The sequence below is a fragment of the Grus americana genome, chromosome 2 (assembly GCF_028858705.1).
Source record: "Grus americana isolate bGruAme1 chromosome 2, bGruAme1.mat, whole genome shotgun sequence".
NCBI lineage: Eukaryota > Metazoa > Chordata > Aves > Gruiformes > Gruidae > Grus > Grus americana.
Genome location: NC_072853.1, coordinates 14,627,921 through 14,648,659, shown reverse-complemented (window position 1 = coordinate 14,648,659; position 20,739 = coordinate 14,627,921). Strand labels below are relative to the sequence as shown.

Here is a 20,739-nt window from a genome sequence, read left to right as displayed (position 1 = left end):
CACTAGGCTTTCACTCCCTTTCGTGGTTCAGAGAATAGACTTCTCTTGATGATCTACAGGTATGTCTGAATAATACCACTTGTTTTTTGTCATCTCATCTGTGCTGTGAGTGCCATTAATGTTACTCTCCTTTTTGAGCTCTGTATCCCCAAACCTTGTGTTTGCCCCACACTGCTTATTGAATTTTCTTTCATTCTTTGTACAATAGGCATACTGTAAGGATTTTTTCTTACACCTATTGAGTTCCCCCTCTTTCTCTCTATGGGAAATGTGCAGTGTAACATCATGTTTGATCATCTACAGAGACTGTGCAGAATATATTGATTACATATCACATTTAATTCCTTTTCCAGCATGATTCATATCTATACATCTTATATGTGCCAGAAACACTTTAGAAGGAATGGATCATATTTGGGGAAAAGAAATTGATTAAGTAACTGGGCTTCTTTCAGATCCCTTTACTATGATTTTAAGGAATCAGGCTAATTAACATTTTCAAAATACAGTCAGTAGTTTCAGACACTTGTCCAAATGTCCCACTTTGGGATTTAACAATGAAAGGTTAAATTAAATTGGAAGTACTAAATAACAAATTTTAGGAAATGGCCTAAAATACCATACTATTACATCTTAAACTTCCTCTCTCTTTTTGCAGAAATTCTAGAACAGATTGTATTTCTGCATGTGTGATCTGTTTTGACTTTGCTTTCTTATATATTGGCTTTGAAATGTATAAACTACGTTCTCTATAATTTATAAAGATTCCTGTTAACAGTCTCTGTCACTCCTAATTTTAATCCGTTAGTAACAGTTTAATGACAAAGGACGTGTCTATTGAGATTGGTCTTCCAAGCAACTTCCATTTTCATTGTCTGTTAAACAAGACAATAGCAAAGGTCTTGTGAGTAGCCACTGTTTTTTTAAAAGCTTTTAATATAATTAATTTCAGCTTTACTTCAAACAGACCTTTGATTTGATCTTCAAATTAAAAAAAATAAATAATTAAGGGCAATCTTGTAAATTTCAAGGGAAAAAATAACTTCTCCTTTCTTCATAAGTATTCTTTTATAGTTATCGAGTTGAGAAGATTTTGCAAACACTTATTCATATTGCTTCTCAGTCTTGATTTCCAAAGAAATATACAGAGTAATAGAAAGCATGTTAAGTGAACATCTGGTGAGTAAATCACCAGATTTAACGTTTGTTTCAGCTTAAAAGACATTATTTCTCTTACAGGTATTTGCATCCTGAAGGTCTCCCTTCTGATTACACCATTACGTTTCTCTTTCGTATACTGCCCGACACACCTCAGGAGCCATTTGCTCTTTGGGAGATTTTAAATGAAGGATATGAACCACTGGTTGGAGTTATTTTAGATAGTATGTATTTTATGTTTTGTCAGTGACTTTAACTGTATTAATTATTCATTCTGTGTCTAGATTAATTATTGCCAATGTTTTAATCTGCTGCCAGAACAACTACCTGAATCTAGAAGGTGGTAGTCTCTAATGGATGTTTTTTAGATTTAATTTAACTGAGTTTCATTTGAAGTTAGAGTCAAATTTTGAGCTCTAAACTGGGAGGAATGATACTGAAATCCAAAGAGCTGTACTAGAAGTAAATTAATGTAAGGAAGGTATTCATCTGCTTTTAAAATGTCCACTGCTCTGAATCCGGTTCTAATAGAATCTATCTGAATATATGTCAGTGGTACTGACAGTACGGTATACGTAGAGGCAATGCGGTCTGGTGGACAGCAGACTTAGAGCTAGAGACATGAGCTCTTGGTGACTCTTCATTTCTACTTGATTTGACTTCCACAGTTGTAAAACAGGGATTATAATTTAGAAAGTTTCCATATTTACTGTTGAAAAGATGTAGATACTATGATAGCCGTTCTTCATAGCTGCCAATTTTAAAAGAGATATGTTAGTACTTATCTTTCTGTCTTTCCTAGAAATTTTTAGATATCCCACCTTGAAATAGGTGGGAGTTAGACATGTAGCTAGCTTGAGGATCCAAGCCTGTTTTTCTTGTCCAAGTCCCACAGAGAACTAGTGGGAGAGTAGGATCAGGTAGATGTGGATAAGGCAGACTCCCAACTGTTGGCCCATCCTTCTTGTCAAACCAGGACAGAGCATTTCTCTGAGATAACTTGTTACTTCCAGGTCAGTATATCACTTCTGAATGTATTTTACTTACATTTGACCTGACATCTTTGGTGTTCTTTGTTAAAAACAAAATTGACTCTTTCAAATAATGTATCAGGGCTTTTCTTCCTCTAATGCAGAGCCCTTATTTTTATTCTCACACAGATGGTGGTAAAACTCTGACCTTCTTTAACTACGACTACAAAGGAGATTTTCAAACTGTGACTTTCGAAGGTCCTGAAATAAGGAAGATATTTTATGGGAGTTTCCATAAGGTTAGTACTGGTAATAAGAAAAAACCCCAAACACTCTGAATAAAGGTTTGGGAATTTTCCATGTTTTGAAGTATTCTTTCATGTGGTCGACCGCTGCCAAAAGAAATGTATTTTGCATATTCAGAATCATCTACCAAACTGTCTTAAGTCTCTTTGCAATATTGAATTAACATTAAACAAATCATAGTTTTTATGATGAAGCTGATGTGATCAATTTTCATCTCATGCTTTGTGTCTGTATTTTAGAGTTGATTAAAAATACTTGCCTTGAAAAGTAATTTAGAAATGAATTGGCTTTTCCTTTTAAGGTTTGGATTGGAAATGTCACTCAAAAGAAAACGTCCAGCAAAAAAAATTACCCTTTTTTTGACCAGAGTTGTTATTTTTAAACATATTTTAAGGGCTATGCCATGTCAAACTTTTCTTGGCTGTTAGAGAACTCATAACATTCTTTCCAAAAGCAGATGAAGTAGTTCTGGGACTGTAGCACACATTTGTTATGGAAGGTGCTTTTGTTGTTCACTTTTATTCCTGATGTTTGTACCTTTCTTAAACACAAAAAGGAGACTGTGGATTGAGGGATAGTATTTACACAGCTTAACTTTTCCGTACTTCCTTTTTAATCGACGGAGCAAGAAAGGGAAGGTAGGTCAGAGCTGGGGTCCAGTTCTGACTCTCTTAAGTTGTGCTTTGAAGGAATATATGAGGCTTTAGCAAATTCTCTTCTTAAGCATTTTTCTGCATTTTGAATGATGATCCTTGCTGTACATATGTGTGAAAGGTGCAGGAGACCAAATTTATAGCAGCTTTTTAGTTATTTAGTTCCAGCTGAGCCCAGAGCAAAGCAGCTACTGGACTTCTTCCTGGCGTTCTCTCACCTTGGGCTCCAATTTCCACGTAGTGTATGGGTATAGAGAAGATATTGCATTTCTACCAGCTCTCCATTTGGTCTCCCCACAAAAAATATTGTTCTTTCCTTTGCTTAACTGAGCATTTGCTCATGACAGGACAATTGTGGCTAAGATTGTCCTCTCTGCTGGGAATATCTTTGCTGCATCAGTGATGGACAACAGAGTGTGAGTCAAGGCAGAAGGAAGTAACTTTGTCTCTGTGCTTTGCTTTTCTGCACAGTGTTTGATGTGATTTAATTTTTTTTTTTCAGTGTAAAAACTTCACTATGAAAGGTTTTGCTGTGTGGTTAATGTATAATTTACAGGCTAAATTTTACTGCTTAGTTTTGGCTTTTGCAAGTAGCTATAAAGGATGCATTGGTGAAATCCAATGGTATATAGCAGGATCATACAAGGCCCAGGAATTATTACTGACCACATAAATCAGGAGTTCTTTGAGATCTGGGTATTATATGAACATTGTGTAGATCTTTTGTCAGGGATAAATTATTTTCTTACTGAGTAAATTACAGAAAAATAAGCTAAATTCATTAAACAGATTAGAATCATAGAATAATTCAGGGGAGAAGTGACTTCTAGAGGTCATCTAGATTATTTACTATGGATTATTCTCTGTGTTTTGTTAGCAAACATGGAGTTAGGAGCTCATTTCAAAAAAATCCCCCCCCCCCTTTTCCCAGGAAATTGATATATCCTATGTGCTCCTTTGTATGTTAAAGCATCTTTTCTTTTGCTTAGTTGCATGTTGTTATCAGCAAGACTACGGCCAAAATAATTATTGACTGCAAGCAAGTGAGTGAGAAGACCATTAACGCAGCAGGGAATATTAGTTCTGATGGCATAGAAGTGCTGGGGAGAATGGTCAGATCCAGAGGACCAAGAGACAACTCTGTGCCAGTGAGTAGAACAAGAACAATTCTTTAAATCATTTAAAATATCTTAAAAACAAGTGTTTGGGATCTTTACAGTTAGTTTTAAGTTGAAGCAGAGTGAACTCGTATTTGAAACAGTGAAGTTCCAGAATTTCATAAATTCTGCAAAAACCTGCAATAGTTTTCAATTTGGGCAAAATCTATTGTTTATTATTTTAATAAACCAAATCACTAGGTCGTCATTGTTCAAATGTTATTGTCAAACATGTATGCGAACACAGTTGATGCATTCAGATACAACTTGTGTTCCAAATGTCATTACGTAGAGTAATACAATGTATAACTCCTTTGCCTGGAATCATTTAAACTTTGTTTTGAGTGATAATTATTTCCCATGTCTCTTACTCTTTGTTTGCCCCCAAGCTCACTGGTTGTTCATTAAGTAATTGAACTGGTTTGACATGGACAGCCCCCAAAAGCCCCTGTCTTAGTATATCTAGTTCTTTTATAATATAAAATATTTCAAATGTGAAAAATCCTGCGGAAGATTGAGTACTCTTTCATTCCTCTGAAATTATTCTCCTAGAAGCAGTAAGTGATCATTCTCTTTGCATGGCAACATATGGGAAGCTTTCCGTTTTGCTTCAGATGTCATTAAGAAGGTTGGTTTGGGTTTTTCAGGTAGATTTAGTTGTTGAAGAAGAATTGATAGTCTGGCGATGATCTTAGCAAGGCTTCTTTGCTGTGCAGTACTCTGTGCTAATTTTCTTTGAACTTTCTTGACCCTAGAATGAGGTTAGCAGAGAATGTGAACCTTGAACTCAAAGCTTGATTTGAATAGGAATGAGGTTTCAAAAATGTATTTACTTGCTACTGTATGGAAACACTCTTGTTTAGTAAAAAATAAGCCTTCAGAATATATCTCTCTGTACAAAAAAGAGCCTTAAGGCCTCAGACTTATGGATAATAATTATATGAAGTCTGTAAAGACAATTACACAGAGAAACCTTTGTAGTCACATTCCAATAGAAACAGAAAAAGGCAAACTTAGGAAAACTTGGAATTAGAGAAGGCTTTGTAAAGAAGTGGAAAGAAATGGTGTCTTTTGATAGAACCCAGGAATCTATAAAAGACAAGTCAGACTGCCCACTCATTGTGAAATTTGGTTTTGTTCAAATGAACTGTAAAACTGACGTAAGACTACAAATGTGTAGCTGAAGATGAAAATTTGTTACTCCATAGTACTGTTTAGCTGCCTTCAAGTATTCCCACATATACCAAATTACAAGCAGGTCAAGAAAGCACCCAAATACCATTCTTTAAAGTCTCCATTCTGCACTTTTTATTCATATTGAGTAGAACTTGTGTGAATAGTCACATTTAAGGCATGAATGATTTGGTTTCCTCTACTCCAAAAATTAGAGAACATAAAAGAAGCTAGTAGGAGGCTGGATAGAGGTTCTTCTTACAACAGGTAGTAAGTAGATTAGTGCAGCTCCTTGCCGTAGAATTTTGTGGGTGCTAAATATATAGATTGTAGGGAAGCCTGGACAAATGAATGAAAGGGAAATACTGGTTGTTGACAAATCTGGAGCAGGAAATCCCTGATCTGAAAGTCATTGGAAGCTAGTAGATGCTAAGGTAGAAGTATGACTTTTACACCCTTGTGCTTCATTTGATATCACTTGTGCCACTGTTAGAGATGGAATCCTGGGATTTAGTCCATTCCACTGTCTTCGCAGTTTTAAGAAGCTCATGAAGGCACGCATACAACAAAAATTCCTTTTTGTAAAACATTTTGAAAATTGTTTTGAACTGATATGAAAAGTGGGGTTGGTTTGATAGTTCTGAAAAGTCCTTTTTTCATCAGCTGTATTTTCATGAAATGCTTTAATCTAGAGATGCTTATTACATAAAATAAAAACAGGCAAACACTTATTTTGGAATAAAACTGGGGATGTTTTGTTCTGACTGTATTCACATGGAAGAGTTTAACATTGTCAGAATGTTTTTCATGTATTTTTTTTAAATTAATCCAATGCCATCACCTGAATTTTGCCAAACATTTAAATTTTGAGGGAATATAATTGTATCAGAGTTTTTTTCCCATCCATGCATATGGTATGCAGCAGTTCAATGACCAGACAGAAACAGAGATAGATAGCACAAAAAGGGGATTTAGGCTAAAGGTAATGTAACCGGTAATGTTCTTTATTCCTTCAGTGGGATTTAATGAAAAGTCCAGCTTTAAAACATTGTTTGTTTACAATTCACAAACCTTCTCTTTATTGATGTTTCCTTTTCTTTTAAATATAACTTGTTTACCTCCTTGTATATGTACTGTTAAAAAAAGCAATGTGTGATGTGGTCTGCTCTTGAGAAATCTTTGCAGAACTGTAGCTTGATCGGATGAGGACGGGCAGATTTTTCCATCTTACTGGTTTTGCTTGCAAGGCTGGATATTTAGAAAGCAAAATCACTATGAATACAGAGACTTATGAATAAATGTTTAACGGTAGCAAAGACAGCTTTGTTTAGTTATTTAGCTGGAGTCAGAGCAACCCACGTAATATTTTAAAATAAGAATACTGAGTCATTCAACATTTGGATGGTGAATACAGCAATTCAGAGAATGTCTATTTGCTCTTTATTTTACACCAACATGCTTTATCACTAGGGATCTCTAGATTGTCTAATCCTGAGAAAATGAATGCATGTACACGCCTATGTAGGACTGTATATACTGTCACCCTTCTGTTGTTCAGGATAACAGAATAGAATCATAGAATCATAGAATGTTTTGGGTTGGAAGGGACCTTAAAGATCATCTAGTTCCAACCCCCCTGCCATGGGTAGGGACGCCCTCCACTAGACCAGGTTGCCCAAAGCCCCATCCAGCCTGGCCTGGAACACTTCCAGGGATGGGGCATCCACAACCTCTCTGGGCAACCTGTTCCAGTGCCTCACCAGGGGCATCCAGGGGATGGACTGGGTTATGGAAAAAAGGGCAATGCGACTTACTTTGAACCTAAACTGCTTTCTGCACAACCAGCTCAGGTGTTGCTGCACTCCTTTTCTGGGATGTCTTACTTGCTTAAGTGTACTATCATGCCAATGCCCAGGGTTGTTCTGAGTCGCAGAGCAGTATGTTCATGTGCTACTGTGCTTAAGCACAAGAATTAGTAGCTTTGGGATGTGTAGCAAAGAGGCATCTAAGTGGCTCCACATGGACCCAAGTTGAATTTGACATAGCCAGGGACACAGACTTGTTGGACTCAGGATAGACCTTTGTGGAGCCAAACCGAGGGTCCAAAAGCTGCCTTCACGCTGCATTTCAGCTGTCTAAGGTGTTTAGCATGGAGCCAGCTCATGTGTGTCTATAGTATCTGTAGTACAGCATATCTACAAACCAGCTAATCTGCTGACAGGTAAGAAGAATTTCTATGTGTATATGAAAGTATTCCTTTGTTTAAAATATAATAGTTGACATATAAGAAAAAAAATGATGCAAAACCAAAGATGCATAAATGTAGTTAATTTTAACAGCTTTGGAAGTGATGCAGTTTTAAGAAAATCTTTAAATTCACTCCTCTGTTCTAGTGTTAAAATAATGCAACTGGAAATAATAATGGGAGCAAAACCAAAGAGAGTTCTATCTCTAGCAGTTCCTCAATTTTTTTAGCATGTGGGGTTAATTTAATGGGATGTTCTGTTCCATTCCCCTCTCTATTCAGTATGCACATAAATAAGGCATGGAAAAAGAATAGAAATAGTAACAGAAGAAAGCTTCATCTCTCTAGACCCCTTTGTTCAGTTCAAGCCATAAAGGAGACAATTGGTTTTACCATTGAGTCTTAATTAGCATATTGTTTCTGAGTACCTAGCGGCCATTATTTTTACCAAATGCATGTGTTCTTGTAGATTAAATTCTTGTCCAAACCATGTTCCCAGACCTGTAGTGGGAATTGTCTTTTCTGCCTAATATTGTCATGTGTTGAGCAAGCTTTTCACCATCTTTAGACTGTCATTGCTTGTGGATAATATGGATAAGAGAAGGCATATTCTAAAGTAAAATAAAACTGGAGAAGATGATAAATATTATTTGTGGCTGAGCTCCAGTGTAAGTAATAGGCTACAGAAGACCTTGTCCCAGATAAAATCTGAGCACCAGACTAGTGGGTTAAGAGGAATTACTCAGTTTTGAGAAGCTGAGCTATCTTTCGCCTGACTTGATGCCTCCTTTGCTAGAAAAAAGTATCAGGAGGCACCATTGGGCAAACTCAGGAATTTAGTTGAGAAGATGGGGATAATCCAACAAATGCCTGTGTCATTTAACCTTGAACAGCTTGCATAATCCACATAATGCCTGATAGTTCGGACAAGTTGGTTAGAACACAAGCCTTTCACTGTTTAAGTTAGCGTATTTGTGGCTAGCTGCTCAAAGTTGATAGCCGTTCCTCTGTCTAATCTGAGTGCTTGAATCAAGGTAGCTTTTCTTGCTGATGGCTCCATTTTGCACTGATCTTACAACTAACAGTAATTTTGTACATTACTCTTGTTTTGAAACAGTTGCAGTTACAGATGTTTGACATTGTTTGTGCTACCTCATGGGCCAATCGAGACAAATGTTGTGAGCTTCCTGGCTTGGTAAGAAACCTCCTTCAATAACTGTAGAATTTACCTTTTACATTCCCCTTTATTGAGGCAAATGTTTTAAATGAAAATGGATGGTTAAGAGTTTTTTAAAAAGCCCAAGACTGCTTCGATTACTTCTCCTATTGCAAGTCAGTGAGATGTATGTTTCTAAATCAAGTAGGTGCTTTTGAGGCATCATAAAATTCTTAACTTCTGAATCGAAGTTTGGGACATCATTCTCTTCCTATCTTGATCTTTCCTTAGAGAGATGAGGAAAATTGCCCTGCCCTTCCTCATGCTTGTTCCTGTTCAGAAGCTAATAAGGGTCCCCTTGGGCCTCCTGGACCACCGGTAAGGTTTTATTGAGGTTTGTAGTCAACTGTACCAAATAGTCCACTGACCACCTTTATACCGAGACGTGAATATACTGCCATTGTATAACTAATAATTACAGTTTTAAGTATTGGCAAAGAGATAAAATTCCATTCAATTTATAGCAAAGATGCCAAGTAATATGCTGTAAAAAACCTCAGCGAATAAGTCAGTCAAATTTTGAATGGTTTAATCAAGACCTGAAGCAGTTAGGGTAATCTTTAGACTTTGAATCCTGTTATCTGTCTGTAGCATTAGTAGATATGTCATAGTTAGTGCCATTTATTTTCAAATTTTTAATCACCTGCTATCTGTCTACTCTAGCACGTGTGTCTTAAATGTGGCTTGGAGTTTAGCCTTCTGAAATGATTGGTTTGCAGTATTCTTATGAATTAAAGATATGGAGTATGACAATGCCACTTGTGTGATAAATGATGAAAGAAGACTTTGCTTTCTTAAAAGCCCTACCTAAGTACAATATTTATTGGAAAGCAGGACTGAAAGTGCTGGTTCTTCTGAGTTCTTCAAGGCAGAGAGGTACCCAAAAGCGATGAAGGGAAGAGAGGATGAAATGAACTGGCTTTGGTGAAAGTTGAATTAAAATCTTTTCTGCCAGTGAATGATGAAATACAAACTGTCACAAATTTTACCTGTACTTTGTGGCATTACTTTGATAGCACTCATCTAAGTGTTTACTGTGTAAATGTTAAGTCAGTGTATATCTAAGTTCATTGCATAACCAGTGGAACTAGATAGTCTCTTCTAGAAGGCAATTATTTAACTTTCCTTCCATCTCAGTGTAGTATCTTAGAAAGATGGGATAAATCTCCTTTAATGTTACTGGCTTGTGGAAGAACTCAGATAATGATAGATCAGACTAGACAACTGAGATATGGGTCACTAAAGTTAGGTAATTCAATCTCAGATACCAAGGCTGATTTTTAGCAGTTTAGAAAAGTTGTAGGCTCCGTTTGCAGTGGTCTAAAAGCATGTTCTGAAGAGAAAGAGTCAGTGAAGAATGCAAAGGAAAATACATTTTTGAAAAGCTTAAAGTACACAAATTGCATGAGATAATGTTGAACAACAAAATTAACTTGCACATAAGATGATCACGTAGTAGATCCTAGCAGATATTTATCCTAGTACCAACTCAGAGGTTAGTCTTTCTGCAAGAACTGTTCTTCAAGCTCTGTTACAAAAACTTGAAAAGGAACTTGGGAGCAAATTCAATGAAGAGGTGTATCTTGAACAAGGAAAAAAATACTCTTTTCCGCTATTCGAATGTCAGTTAGAAATCAAGTATGGATTAAAGTTTTAATTTCTGTATACAGGTATCCAATTTGTGTTCTGTGAAAAAGACAATGGGATAATTCACGCAAAAATGCAACTGAATTTGAGTAGTTTGACCACATTTCACGGTAAAATGAAAAACATTTAAAAATTATTTGACTGGAAGTATGTGTGTTACTACAGTTCAAAACATATACAGATCAGGAATTGCTAAAGCTTAACCCAGCAGTAAAATAATGTACTTCTATTTATTACATTTAGGATTAACAATATTTTGAGTAGCATAGTGCCATGCAAGAGGAGGCTTAAAATCAAGCAGAAAAAATCACTGCCTAGGCAGGGGAGTATGTGATTCTGGAACTCAACCTCTTCTGAGTGATACTTTTTTGCCAGACTGTTAGATGGCATAGCTCTGGAAAAAAGTAAGAGGCCTAAGGAAAAAGCAGAGCAAAAGAATAAAGTCAGCGTTTATCTCCATGCCAACTAAAAGTCAGAAAGTCACATGTGCTATGTCTGGTCAGTTCTGCTCCAAGTCGTTAAAATGTCATGTGACTTTTCTCTAAGCCAAGGATTTTTCTGTTTAAGGGATCAGGATTCTACCATGTTGCCAGTTTTAGACATTAGACTAAAAAGACTCCAAATAAAAGGCTTACATTTGTTGGGGATAGTAGCTCTGGAAATATTTTTTTAAGCTCTTTTAGGAAGTGGGTCAATTTGGGTAAGACAAAGTATCATTTAGAGTTAACATTATCTGGCAGTTTTCATCATGGGATACCGGTTTTATGGCCTCATCTTTGCCAGAATTTGATCATGGTGTCTGAAGTTCCCCATGCAAAGTAAAAGTAAGATATCACACAAACCTGATGCCTGCGTTTTGAAAGGAGTGCTGCAGAACTGGAGAAGGTGAGGAAGAAAACAAAAATTGTTGGAGGATTGGAGAAGATTAATTGCAAAGATAAGCTTTCAGTGCTTCATAGCTTTTAACTATTAAAAAGAAATAAGGATGTGACTTGATAAGAGTTGATTAAGAAATGTTTTTGGGGGAAAGCACTGGCTATTAAGAAGTTATTTAAAATAAGAGAAAAAGGCATAACAGGAATTCTTGGCTGGAAGTAGAAGCCAAAGAACAGAAAAATTTGTAATTAGTCACACAAGCTTAGTAGTGCTGGGGAATAACCACCAAAACAAGTTTATGAGAAAAATGAGGGAGGCTCTTGTGATGTTTTTATCTTAAATCAATGCCTTTCTGGAACTTGTGCTTTTACCAACCAAAGGGTACAGGGTTCAAAATATGGGTAAGTGTTCCAAACTCAGTGTCAGTCTTAGAGCATATGATTTAATTGGCTCAGCATCAGGCTATTTTTAATTATATATTCTTACTCAGTAAAAATGTAATCTGTTTCTGAGAACAAAATGGGAGACAACTGTGTGATTTTGTTTATTTAAAAAGTTACAGTTATTTTGCTGAGTATTTGCAGAGGAATTTTTAATGTGAGAGAGAGTTAGGAAGAAAAGCAGAGGCAGAAGGAGCTACTGGGCTGGAATGCAGAAATGTGGGGACCTGGAATTTGGGAACTGGCAACTGGAACGTGGTTCTGTGGAGAGTGTGGGATGAGATTATAGGATCAGAGCTGACAGTGATGGAATGGGTTGTGGCTGTAGAGCTGTGGGATGGAAGTGAGGAGACTGAAGGAGCTGGGACAAGGAGTAGAAAACTTCTCTGTGATCACACGTACGAAGACTGTATCATGATACCTTCACTGAAGAGCAAGAGTACTGTGGTACTTCCAGATGTTTCTGTTGTTTGCATTCCTATTTAAAGTCTCATAGATACTACATATGCATTTACTCTGATAAACATATTTTCTATTTTTATGTCTTCAATGTAACTGCTGTTATTTTTATAGGTACTTATTGTAGCCTCTAAAGAATGCTATTCAGTTATGGTGCCTAGTTGTACAAGGTCCTTTTTGAGTACAAAGAAGGGTGGAATTCCTGTAAAGCTCATGTCCCAAGAGATTAAGCAATAGACTGAGATGGGGGAAGAGGGAAATTGATCTGAAAAAAAAAAAAATAAAAAAAAATCTTTATTTATGCTGTCCTAGAGGACAAAACACATGCAGCATGTATATGCAAAACACATTCATGGCAGCCATCCATAGATCTATGCAACTCCAGTGTCTCAGACGATATTAATAAAAAAGGCAACAGTTGATTAATAAATGATTAACAGATGTAGGCACAGCTGAAGAAAGCAAAAAAGAGAAAAATGGGCAAAAGAGTATTTTACCTAAGAGTAGCTCTGAATTAAACCATTATAAGTCTAGTAGATGCTGGAGTTGTCCTTGCTGAAAAATATTACTGAGTCATTGTAAACTCAGGCTTCAACAATGTGGTGATTTTGGTGAGAACAGACAGATGTGCACGAGATTTCAACAACTGGAAGGGAACCCATGACCACATGTTGCAGGCATTTCTGTTCCTGTTGTAGCTTTCAGTGTTATTTTGATGCTTACATGGTGTGCATTCTTGGCTCTAGAAAGTAGTCACATCTGTGTTTAAATTTGTTCTTGTACATGGCCACACTTAAGTATGTTCTCAGTTTAATTAATCCAGTGGAAGGATATGGACAGGATACTCACTGATTCCTGAGCACTTATTCAGGAACAAGAAAAAACAGTTTGGGCTTCTCTGGATTTCGTTTTTGTTTATTTGAGAGTTTTGGTTTTCAGCAAGTCCCGTGCTTGTTCTTCACAGGGTGGTCCAGGTGTCAGAGGTGCCAAAGGTCATCGTGGCGATCCAGGTCCAAAGGTACTTTGTGCAGCACTTTACAGTTGACATATGCGCAGGTTCTTGGTTTATGTTCGCTGCATGTAAACCTTGTAATGAATTCCAGATTGCCTCTGATGTCGCTGAGGAAAAAGCATAGTGAAATGCCATTGGCGTTTGGTGTGTCTCTTTTCATAACAATTCCTTGTCCTGTTTGTTCCTTGATAAAAGATATAAAATTCAGAATGCTGCTGTCACAGCATAAATCTTCATTTTTTTGTATTTATAAAGGAACTAGGCAGTTTTAAATTGAACCCTAACTGCTCAATCAAATGTTAACCCACATTTCAGATGTTTTTGAGTCTATTGGTATTTCATTCTTCAAACAGAAGCTGCCTTTGTCCATATGATAACAGTTTAACTTATGTCCTGTGCTACTTTAGGGACCAGATGGACCTCGAGGTGAAATTGGTGTTCCTGGACCACAAGGACCTCCAGGACCACAAGGACCCAGTGGACTTTCTATTCAAGGGCTTCCAGTAAGACTTATAAAATCAATAGGGTTCTTTCTGTGATGTTTTGAACAGCACATATCTTACACTAGACCGAAATATCTTGTGTCCCAATCAGAATCTGAATTTTGATATTTGAGGTAAAATCACAGATTTGTGTTTAACCTGTAGTGGACATGGGTTCAATGCCAACATTCCTGTTTGTATTTGGATCTGAACTTTCAGTTAGCTGAAGAGATTTGATTGCAGGTTGAATATGATCCAGGTATTAGCATCTAAGCCTGGAGATAAGTGAAAAAAATTGCAATGGGGGCTGTAACATGGCTCCAAACCAAAATGTTAATATTTTATCTTTTTCTGGTTGTAGTATTGCTCATCGCAGATCAGTTCTGACTTGAAAGGTATACCCAAGCAGGAACACCGTATTTGCTGCCAAAATTAAGCAATACTATTCACTACACTTACAGAGTCTTTCATCAGAGGAGATAATTAAGCCTGGAGTTTGGAATGTTGTTGTGAAATAAGTCTCAGAATTTCATCATAAAGACATATCGGTAGAATAATGAACCAGCAGCACTAATCTTGTTTCATATACATCACTGGTAGATGGGTACACATAAACCTTGAAAGGTAGTAGATGCCTATCTTTTTCTGCTAGACCTTTTTTCAGAATTTACTACAGTATAATACGCTTCTGTTCACCCTGTCTATATGATACTGCTGTACCGTATAATGAAGTGATTTACCAAAATTATATATTCTTGATGATGCTGTCATCAGAGAATAATAGAGAATACATTAATTGTAAGAATAGTTATTTGATAGAGAAATTGTATTTCTGCATAAAATGTAATTAAAATTAGTTTATTATCTAGAAAAGTATATCTTTGTCACGCATACATACTGTAGAAACACATTAGTTTCCATAGAAATCCATTGGTTTCATCATCATAGGAAAGACTTCTGAGGGCTGAAGACAAACAGATTCCTTTGAGGAAAATTAAAAATAACTAACTTTTTAGTAACATAATGGCTACAGTTTTGTCAGATTAATTCTGAAGTCTTTTAAAATTGGTTTTATTTTCTTTCTCTTCTATATTTGTAAATCTTCATTTACAATTTTGCAAATAGAATCTGTAGGTTTGCTTTCAGCAGGTAAAAGTCTGTTTTCTTATTGGTTGCTTGGCTGTTTTTTTTCTAAAGAAGCTGAAAGGAGCTATTAAAAATAGGAAACTAACCATGTATTTGGATTACTATGTATGATTCTTAACTTGCAGGGGCCACCAGGTGAAAAGGGAGAGAAGGGAGATCTTGGTTTTCCTGGCCTGCAGGTATTCCCTAAGTTATTGTTTAACCTGTCACTTACTAAGTTTGAATGTTGAGTTGACATCACTGTGAATTTAGGGCATGTATTCAAAACTGCTGAGAAGTGTGTTGTTGGGGTGAATTTGAATGGAGATTTAGAATCAGGAATCTAGGGTACGCTGGTGTGCAGCGACCAAATCATTCAGGGCCTGAAGAACCAGTTACTTTCTTGACCTTGCTAAACACTGAAATTGCATCTGTAGACTGAGAAACTACCCACTCTTTGATTTCTGCTTACTTATTATTCTTGCCAGTGAATAATTGGCACTTGCTTGTTTTCACCTTAAACCCATTAAATTCCTTCTGGAATTATCTATGAGGACAGATCAGGCACTTAATCGTTTTGATGCCATCTTTCACAAGATCGGCATCTTAAAAAGCTGTAGTATTCAGTGAATCTTACTCAGTTTGCTGTCTGGAGATTGCATTCCAATTTATTGTTGCTTTCCAGGATGATTTGCTCTTCCCTTTTCAGATGCTTCTCTTCTGCTGATTATATCCCTCCAGTATTTGTTGGTTGTTACCAGATTCCCCTCTCTTGTTCATATATATATATATATATATGTGCTAGGGATAGTAAACTCATACAGCCTTTCCTCACAAATCAGTTCTGTTAGCTTTCTGACCACTGCAGTACTGGTCCCAGAGTCAGAGAGTGACAGTTCACCTGAACAACGGGGAACTGCTGGATGTAACTTGCAATCCTGCTTAGGCAGGATGTCCCCTTTGATATTGCTGCACTGACTTCAAACAACATGGTAACAGACTCCATTTTAGCAATGAGAGAGAGAAAGAGCAGTTGTATTTTTAGGCTGAGGTTCTGATGTCGTCCTATGGAGTTACACTGACACGACACTGGAATGATGTAGGAAATCAAGCTCTTTTCAGCTTAGTGGCACAGGAAGCCTGAGTTGATGAAATTGTCAGTGTTCTTAACAGAGGACTGTAGTGAGGGTGTATGACGGCTGTGCATTTTAACAGTGTGTTTAACCATCTCTCATTTCACAAAAATACCTTCCTCTATGACCCCACCCATTATTGAACCCCCTAGTTCCATTTATCCAAACATTTATCCAAAAACATGTCATACTGTTTCACTGGAAAGTGATTTAGTTGGATTCTGTTAACTTGATCTCATCATTTGCCCTCCCTTTATAATGCTCAGGGTGTCCCAGGAGCATCAGGTTCACCTGGAAGAGATGGAGCTCAAGGTCAAAGGGTAAGGTAAAATGAATGTGTTTTGAATTTGGTTTAAGAGTTTCCATTCCATAATGGATACTTTTCCTAACGCGGTTGATTTATTATACTTACGTCACTTGTATTTTATAATTTCTGGAGACCCATATCTCTGTGCCAATCAGCAGAGAAGACAGGGATAGGGTGGAGTATTCTTCCATCTTCTAGATCAGAGTTGAGAAATATTAGATCAGTAGCGAGAAGCCATGGACTACGTTTGTGTTTAATGCATTTGATAAGAGCAGATGTCACTAGTGTCCAGCACTGCCAATTAATTCATTTGCTTATACGTTTAAAATTAGATGGTACATAATTAGCATGCAATCCAATGCAATGATCTAAATTTGCTTTGTAGCTAATTAATGAATAACAGAGACAACTACAAGGGAATTCAATATTGATTGTAAAACAATACCTGTAGAAACTGCTGACATAAGGAAAAAGTAAAGAATAATATAAAAATTTAGTCAACCTTATTCTGCTTCTGGTAGAACAAATGAATATACTTACAGTCTGTCTAGGAACTGGTAAAAAAAATCTTCATGTTCATGTGTGCAGTTAAACCTGTAAGTTCTTCTCCCTGTCTGCTTGGGGAGACTTTTGTTTCATTTTTAGACGGGCTCTGGAAAGTTATTGTTAGCATAATACTAGGTTGCTGTCTACAGCAGAAGTTCATTATTAAATATGACTTTTCAGTTTTACTTGAACAGGATTTACATATTCATGATCCTTTTTTGGATATGTTAATGTAACTTGAACTTCAGAGAAATCTGGACCTTCTTTGGATTTCAGGCATTAACCTGAGACCTTGTTATAAAAAAAACCAAAAAACCCTATAGTGAAATGTATATTTGAGCTGGCTATTAAGAATTTAATTATTGGCATATCTTTACATACAGAAGTAACTCCACTGAAGTTACTGTAGAATTTGGGCAATGCATAGATAGCAATTTTATTAAGATAAAGATTTACACAACATTATTATCAGATAAATAACCTTCTAATCAGATGAATAGCCTTCTAATTTTCAATTAAATTTCAGTGAACTTTGAAGGTAAATGTATTACTCTTCCTACTTTATAATACTGTGGTGCATTCTTTCGTATGGAAGCTCATTTTTGGATTTTTTAATTCTTCTTTTTGACTGTCATGGAATTTTCCCCCCTAAATTTGCCAAGCTTGGTGTTACCTGTTCATCGCCAGGTTAATAAGCACCTGGAGTCTCATGGACATTTGGATTTTTGCCACTGTACTGTCTAATCTTGGTCATAGCCAGGTTGAGGTGACTTGGTGCTAGATGCTGTACATGTGAGTGCTGTGTGCCTCCTCTTTCTGCATTCATGATCATGAGGGACACTGAGCATTCTGCAATTCAGAGAGGAGAGAACTCTGTGTTTTTACTTTATTCTGCAGCTAACTTTATATTTATCAGTGGAGGCCCTCAGCCATGTCTTGATATCAGCCAGCAGTTCAGAACTGATCTAGTTCTCCCACATGGAAGTCAACAGGTTGTTGCAGAGAGATGGCATTTCTGAGAAAAGCTGGGGGGAAGACTAGTGCAGGAAAGGCTTTTGGTACAGCCTTGAAAGGTCATGCTGTTCTTATTCTGTAGAAGACCCCAGTGTTGTCTATAATAAGGCAGGGCAATTACCTAAATTGCCAGTTTTTATAGATATGGTGATCATGCTTGGTTCATGGGTTCGCTTTCTTCTGGTGTTAATCAAAGAAGCTGGATAAATTGCCTAGATCTCATAAAATTAGGTCTGTTAGCCTGTTATTGTCTCGGTGTGACCCTTGTGCAATATTATCCAGCAGCAATTACTTCTATGGCAACAAATAATGATGTTATACTGATTTTATGCTGGTGTAACTAATTTGATTCCTGTGAAGTTATGACAACATAAAATTGCTTTTAATGGGTGAAGATTCAAACCAATGATTTTACCGCAGTCTGTTTGAAGGCTAAATAAAGTCATAATTCTAAAGGGCATAACTGCAGCAACAGCAAAGGGGAACTGGAAAATTCCTGAGAAGTAAATTGCTGTTTTGTATAATGTTCCCTTTGTTGGACTTCCTCCTGTTAGCCGAGATGCCAAACTGTTTTGCAGCTATTATACTACTAGAACTGAGATTTTCTATGTTATTCTTAGCTTAGCCATCATTTCCTCATTAGTATTTACTGTTCATTGAAATATTTTAATTATAGTGGTAACCGTGCTGTAAAGTATTTAAACAGATGGCTAAATCACACTGATTTGAATGGGAGGTAAACATGGGACTGATATTTATTGGGAGATCTCCGAGAGCTTTGCTGAACTGGGGATAATGTGATACTAGACTCAAGAAGTCCTGCAATGGAGGGTTTTTCCTTCTACTTGCTGGTAGTTGGAATCACTTCACTTTTACACTTCTTTTTCCTTCCTTTTTGATTTCTAGCATTCATAATTTCTGGTTTTATTCTTGAGATCAGTTGAGAAATGGTCTTTCTATTCCTCTTAATGTTTTAATTCAACAATTAGTCTATAAAAGTTCTTTTTGTATTTCTGAACTTCTGCTTTTTAGTCTCTGGTTTATTTGTTTTTCATGGTTTTTAGTACCTCATTAAGAAATAGAGCATATCTCCTGTCAGTTCTGTGAATTCATACAAAGATCATTTTCATAATGAAATACCCTCACTATGAAAAAAGTGAGGTTTAATAAAAATACCATGTGAAGATTGAATCTGAGTAAAAACCTGTGTTTTCTGATGATAAAACAAACTTTCTGAATATCCATAATATTTTTAAACCGGTCTGGTAACTGGTTTAAATCTACATTTCAGACTCCACACTAGGAACAGTCCCCTCCCCTCTCATCAGCTTCCAGTTATAAAAGAGTGTCATAAAATATTTTATAAAATAGAAGATGGTTTCTTTTTATTTTATGGCTGGGGCTATGGCTTTTTTGTGTCCTCTGTTACTGTCCCACATTTGTAGCTGGCAATATCGAGAGGTTTTACTAAAAAGAACAGATTGTGTTTCTCCACCAACTCTCCCAAGCATATCACGTTGAAAGATACAGCTTGAATTACACATGCAAGAGAATCCAAACCGACATTGTGCTTCTGGTGAGTATGTACTCAGTAATTACTCTCGTCCTTTTGGTTCTTCTCTTTCAGCCAAGAGTATAAAGTTTGGAAGCAGACTGAGACTGACCCTTGTTTAGCTGTGTAGACAAAAGGGGGAAAAGTCTTCCCTTGCCCGTATCTCCATGGCTACTAGCAAGGTCAGGTCACAGTTGCAATCCCTGTTCTGTCTTGCGAAGTGCAGGCCACCTGAGAGGACAGATCTACACAGCTGCAACAAGAGAAGCCTAATATATCACCCTGAGCGGCCAGCACACTCTGCTTAATGACACAACGTAGGAAAGGATCTCCATCGTTCTGACTCCCAACTTTGTATCTCCTGTGCACATGACGTCGTCACTGCTCGCTGTTGCCTTGTGGTTTCCTCAGGGGTATCTTCTCCTGGCCAAGCTTCTCCTTGGCAAAGAGGCTTGGTTCTTCCTTAGCAGGTTAAAAAGTTCTGGAGGAAGGTCTGCTGGATGTGCTTCCGTGTATGTCTGCTAGGGGTGGGACCACAGAGTTAAACTCTCAAGTCATTGATCTCTCTTGCTCAGCTGCTGCAGCTAGATTGGAGTTCAGAAGTATTGACCAACACTACTTTATCCTGCTTGAAGACACTGGTTTGCAGCAAGATACCCCTAACTGATAGAGAGGATGATTCAGTCTCAAACATTTCTTCAGCTTCCAATGACTCCTGTTCAGAGCAGAAGGGCAAAGAGACCAGCTGTGAGACACAAAGCCTGCATCTAGACCTGTGCAGTCTAATGCTTATCGTTCTTCTTGGCAGTGTTAGGCTGGGCCAGTTACAACTCTTGCAGCACGTGGTTTAGGGGGTAGCATAGATCAGAAGCCATTTCCAATAGGCAGTTTAAATGTGTACTCTTTTAATGGGATTTATAGAATCATAGAATTAAGGTTAGAAGGGACCTTCAGAGGTCCCCTTATTTTCCTAACATATAATGATAATTTCCCCTGTTTCTACTTGTGTCTATTGCTTCTTGTCCTATCGCTGTGCACCTCTGAGAAGAGTCTGGTTACACCTCTTTTTCCTCTGGTCAGGTAGTTTAAACAGCATTAAGCTTGCAAGCAGAGCAAACTCACTTCTTTCAACCTTTCTTCGTATGTTCTGTGCTCCAGCCCCTGACCAGCTTGGTGGCCCTCCACTGGACTTGCTCCAGTATGTCATTCTTTCTTGTACTGGGGAGACCAAAACTGGACACAGCACTCCACAGGTGGTCTTAAAAGC

At 37.2% G+C, this 20,739-nt stretch overlaps 1 protein-coding gene across 4 annotated transcripts in view; it reads left to right on the top strand.

Moving 5' to 3' along the window:
* Positions 1-20,739, top strand: part of COL14A1 (collagen type XIV alpha 1 chain) — a 126,223-nt gene that overhangs the window by 84,057 nt on the left and 21,427 nt on the right. For all 4 annotated transcript variants that reach the window (XR_008575809.1, XM_054816121.1, XM_054816120.1 and 1 more), the window contains exons 32-40: positions 1,240-1,382; positions 2,319-2,428; positions 4,078-4,236; positions 8,781-8,858; positions 9,111-9,197; positions 13,266-13,319; positions 13,721-13,816; positions 15,067-15,120; positions 16,320-16,373. Coding sequence is in view for 3 of the 4 variants with exons in the window: in XM_054816121.1 (XP_054672096.1) it covers positions 1,240-1,382; positions 2,319-2,428; positions 4,078-4,236; positions 8,781-8,858; positions 9,111-9,197; positions 13,266-13,319; positions 13,721-13,816; positions 15,067-15,120; positions 16,320-16,373 (835 nt within the window). In the remaining variant the exon portion in view is untranslated. The remainder of the gene's footprint in view (positions 1-1,239; positions 1,383-2,318; positions 2,429-4,077; positions 4,237-8,780; positions 8,859-9,110; positions 9,198-13,265; positions 13,320-13,720; positions 13,817-15,066; positions 15,121-16,319; positions 16,374-20,739) is intronic.